Source organism: Lactuca sativa, chromosome 1 (genome assembly GCF_002870075.4).
Source record: "Lactuca sativa cultivar Salinas chromosome 1, Lsat_Salinas_v11, whole genome shotgun sequence".
Lineage (NCBI taxonomy): Eukaryota > Viridiplantae > Streptophyta > Magnoliopsida > Asterales > Asteraceae > Lactuca > Lactuca sativa.
The window spans coordinates 109,000,048-109,005,324 of NC_056623.2; the positions used below are offsets into that span (position 1 = coordinate 109,000,048).

General features: G+C 33.6%; 1 protein-coding gene across 1 annotated transcript; it reads right to left on the reverse strand.

The window, feature by feature from the left end:
* Positions 1–3,079: 3,079 nt before the first annotated feature.
* LOC111921424 (trihelix transcription factor ASIL1) lies at positions 3,080–4,841 on the reverse strand. Its single transcript, XM_023917006.2, has one exon. It carries the CDS (start codon positions 4,386–4,388, stop codon positions 3,357–3,359), a length of 1,032 nt encoding a protein of 343 aa, XP_023772774.1. The 5' UTR covers positions 4,389–4,841; the 3' UTR covers positions 3,080–3,356.
* Between the last annotated feature and the right edge of the window lie 436 nt (positions 4,842–5,277).

The window sequence follows — 5,277 nt, forward strand, 5'->3', positions numbered from 1 at the left end:
ATAAACTTTTTTATTTCCTTTCACTTCTTTTTATTCTTTAAAATGAAGGTATTCATTTTTCCCATCCCTTTTAACTTATTTGCTACATCAAATTTTATCTTTTCTTTCACTTCAATCCATTCATCTTCCAATACATGAAAACTCATTTTTATTATATATATTTTCCAATCCACTTAATACTTATCCAAAACACATGAAAACTCATTTTTTATTTTATACATCTTTTTTCACTAAAATTATTAATCTAAGTCTAAAACACTAATTAATTGTCCAACAGTAGCAAAAAAAAAAAAAACATTAGCCAAAAGTAGCCCACGAAATAATAGATTGATCAGGGTTGACTACGGTCAACGGTAAAAAACTACTCTTTCATGGCAATGAGTTACTGTTTCCTGATCCGTCTACTCTTTCATGACCCATTGGCCCATAATATATAATATATAATTTTTTAGATTATGTTATTTTGACTATTGTTTTCTTGGTTTTACCTATTTTTTTTTTCTCAATGGAGCACCCGACCGAAGAACGAGGTATGTCCATTTTTTATCAAAATTTTATCGTATTGTTGATTAGGGGTAGTTTTTGTATATGGGGATAAAAAAATTTTAAAAAAGCAAAAAAAAAATATTAAAATCGTAGGTTTCATACGATTTGTGCAGTGTGGACTTGTACACCGTAGGTTTCATATGAAGCCTACAGTTTTATTTTTTTATTTTCGTTTTTCTTTTAAATTTGTTATAACCTCATAAGCCATCATATATATGTTATGATTTCATGATTTTTTTAAAAAAACTTAAAAAGCAATTAACGAAACCGTAGGTTTTTTGGTTGCTAAGAGGAAACCGTAGGTTTTCAAAAAACCTACGGTTTTACAACTTCAAAGTGATTTTTTTTTATACTTATCACGAAACAGTAGATAATTTGGCGAAACAGTAACTCACTCTAATTACTTCCTGTTTCGTGGGCTATTTTGGAATAATTCCTAATTTTTGATTAAAAATGGTTAATTACTTTCTTAATTAGGCTTGATCAATAATTGCCCCTTTTTATTTTAAAATAAATACAAACTAATTAAAATCATTAATCATACAAACCTAATTAAATATGGACTTCATTTCCAACGGAGCTTTTAAGAAACACACAACATATAACCAATTTATTTTTTCAATCATATGAAGATGAACTAATACCATTATCACTAAAGATGGTTTACAACAACTAATTAAGGGGTTGTTTCATTTTGCTCTGATTCCATATCAACTTATTTGATTAGGGTTATTTGCACATCTGACTCACTTCATTGGTCCTAAAGAACCAAATACCATCTCTACCCTTTAATTAAACATATGATATTGTAATTAAACAGTCCAGTTATGTTAAGATGGATGATCATTGGTTAAGAATTAAATTGAATTTCATAACAAAACAAATTTATGATAATTAACCTTATAAGAAAAGTGTTGAGACTTTCTTTTCCAATAAATTGAAGAATACCATATTTTTTTTTTTTTCGTTATCTAGGATCCAAAGAAGAAATGTGAGTTTTTTGAAATTGAACTTCCAAATCAATGGTATATAGATACGTTATTTGAGATGCACTAAAATTAAATTAACTTAACTAGAGTGAATATAACCAATTTGAAGTGATTGTAGACATCTTTTGATCAGCTGTAGATGTAATTTTAATGTAATATATGGGCATAGTTTGTATCATTATGCTTTCCATTTATTAGCAAGCATTCTACTTTCATTCCAAATGCAAAATACATGGAACTTTCGGGTGTTTTGTATTTCATCTAAAAACAACTTATTTTAGATCAAAGACTACAAAAAGTTGAGTTGTCTACTTTAATTTTCTAGCATTCTACTTTAATTTCCTAGGCTTTACAAAATTTTGGTTTTTGTATAGGTAGTTGAATTGGATCAAAGACTACAAAAAGTTGTCAAAATGTATTTTACTTTCAATTTATAGCATTTTACAACATTAACCTCTTTTAATAACTTTCATTTTTATAGAATTTTACTTTTACTATAATCCAAAAAGTTCCCGCAGTCAATTTCAAGCATTCTACTTATGTTAGCCATAGGAACAACTAACAAGTTACTTACATTTGTAGGTAGTTTCATTTTTTAATGGTTATTGTTTTCTTATTAATTAAAATAGTCGTTTGCAAAATGTTTTTGTAATATGTAATAAGTAATTGATTTACCTTTTGTAATTTGTATCAGGAATGGATTGCCAAATTGTGAGGCTACCGAAAATCAAAAAAATTTATGTTTAATTTGGATTTTATATGACATTTTGTATTTTTTATAACTATTCAAAAACTTTATTCAAATATTTTATCAAACATATACATTTTATTCAGCACAAAATATAAACAAAAGGGTAAAATAGCCATTTTTAATATTCAACACAACCAGTCATATACATAATCAAACACCATGGTTTCAATCACATGGTTTCAACCATAGACAAATGCGATCAGAGCTTTGAACTATCAACAACTATCAAACAACCCTAAATATGACTCAAAATAACCTTTTGACACAAATCAACTTCCAAATTCCAATCAAGAATATATTACATTTAAAAAATAAGGGCAATTTTAACATTCATATAGAACTTATCTATTTAAATGCTTTCTTTGTATCAGGAAAAAAGAACTAGTTATAAGAATATCCATAATTGTGAGTTCAATGAGAAAGTTGAATGACATGGCAATTCAATAAATTTGGAGTTAGGAAAAAAAAAATTCTATTTTCTTAAATATATATTAGAGATTAGCTTTTCGAATATTTCAATGAACTTTGTAAAGTTAATTACATTGTAGGAGGAACAAATTGATAGAGTTTCATGTAATATATTATAATATGTTAAGATTCACTACATGACCTAAATTGTTTTAAAAAAATTTAAGTATAAGAAAGGGTCTGGTTGACTATGAAAGTCAACGTGATTTTAGTCAACCTCCATTGAATTTAATATTCTTATTCTTAAGAAACTCATAAAAACGATTCAAATTACACAAAAAGAACAACAGATCTATAGATTTGGGGAAGAAGGGGGGATTGCAGGTGAACAAAGTAGGATCAAATTTATCAACTTGAATCAAAACACATAATCAACAAGAATTAAGGAAATGGAGATCAAAACAAGTCATTTGCATGATAAAGAGCTACCATTTCCATTGCATAAGAAAACATGATACTACTGCTACTACTACACTACTCCTAGAAGCTAGAACAAATTATTAACAAAAAAAAAAAAAACTAAGAATTCGAAGGATCTGAACACAAATTCAATGAAAATACATGTTCTTACTGACCTAGAGATATAAAACGAAGCTTTTGTTTCATGATTCTGGTGTGGGCATTCTTTTGATCTTCTTGTTCTTCTTCTCCATTACTGTTTTTGCAAATGAATCCACAAGCTTCTGCTGTGATTCCAGGATCATTTCAGTTCTTTTCATCTCCATTTTCATTCGCATGGATTCAAGCTCTCTTGCCATGTCCATCTTCATCCTCTCCACCTTCGCAAACCCATCTCCTAACTTCTGAATCGCTGCCACCATTTCATCCATCAGATGACTCTCACTGTTCTCCATGTCCTTCCTCCTCTTCATCCCTCCACCAACGCCGCCGCCATGTTTTCTGTTCATCTCACTTCCAAAAGCTTCCTTCATGTATCCATCTCTCGAGCCCTTACCTGACCCGTAATGTGGGTTCATAGGCGGTGGGTAATCATCCATTGATATATTACTGTTGTATACGTTTAACGGTTGTGGTGGTGGGACGCCGGCGAGATTTGGGATTTTAATTCGAACACCGTTTCCAGCAACGCCGTTACCAATCGAGCTCTGGTAACGTCGATTGAGAGGGAGAGCGATGGCTTGTTTGATTCCTCTAGGATACAACAACAAATCGTCTTCGTTTTCATCGCCTACCCCATCTTCTTCCTCTTCGTCTTGATTACTCGGATCTGAAGGAGACGACCCTAATTCCATCGAATCCATTCGTTTAAAGTGAACCCACGAAGACGGATACCGATGGCCACCTGGGTTGTTTCCGATTCGTTGGATCTCCGCACGATAACGTTTTCTAAGCTTCTCCATCTTATGACGACACTGAACCGAGGTTTTCGGCGGGTTACCTAACGGACACCGAGCGGTGACGCCGTCGGCGACCTCCTGCCAGTGGGAGGCGCGTAGGTTTCCTCGCCGGAGAGAATACCACTTATCACGATACGCATCAATTAACGCAACGGTCTCGTCGTGCGACCAGCAGGGAGGAGGTATGCGTCGTGAAGCGGCGGTTGATTTTGATTGTTGAACGGCGAGTGGGTTTGTTGGTTCTTGTTGGGAAGAAGGCGAGTTCGAGCTGGCCATAGCGATGGCGGTGATACGGAAGAGGGAGAAATAGAAACAGAGAGGCGATGGGTGGTGGTGGTGGGAGGAGGAGGAGGAGGAGGCATAATGAAGGATTGGCGATTAGGTATGAATGGATAAAAGTAGGGTGGAGGAGGAGAGAGGGAAGCGGCTGACTTGGGGATCTAGCGGTGAGGTGGTGGGGGAGGCTAACCTGCGCCGTGCATAAAGTACGCACCCATGAGTAAAAACAAAAGGGGAGGAAAGATGAGGGCTGAGATGACGTGACCACCGCCCGTTTTTACTATTGGGTGGTTGAGCCGGTCCACTGCCCACCGCACCGCCTGAGCAGCCGGGCCTTGGGCGGCTGAGGATCTTCCTTTTTGGGAGTCGTTTTCTTGTTTTTATCTAAATCAAACTATGCCCTAATTTGAAGCAAAATACAAAATTTAAAAATATTCCTGGATTACATCATTCTATCATCACCATACACCCACAGGCCACAACCAATGCTTTAATACTTTTATATATGTTCACAAAACTTTCTAAATAAGCAAAGTTTTATTTAAAATTTACGATTGTTATCAGTAATATTATTAGAAAATTACAAATTTAGTCAAATACTTTAATTATTTGTTGAAAATAGCCAAAAAAAAAAAAACAAAAATTATATTTTTAGCCACTAAAATCGCAGATGGGTATACTTTATCTGCGATTTTGTCATGTCATCTGTGAACGTACAAGCGGTTAAAGCACAGACATGTTTTAGCCACTTGTACGTTCACAGTTTGTTTTTTTTTTCGTTGTATATATACCTCTTTTTCGGCCTAAATCCCACATGGACTATGTCTATTTGTGATTTTCTCTCCTTTTGAACTGTGATTTTGTGAATTTTTTTTTTGTTTTTTTT

Bases quoted from the DNA above. Each gene is read 5' to 3' on its own strand.
- LOC111921424 (XM_023917006.2), bottom strand. From the start codon at position 4,388: ATGGCCAGCTCGAACTCGCCTTCTTCCCAACAAGAACCAACAAACCCA.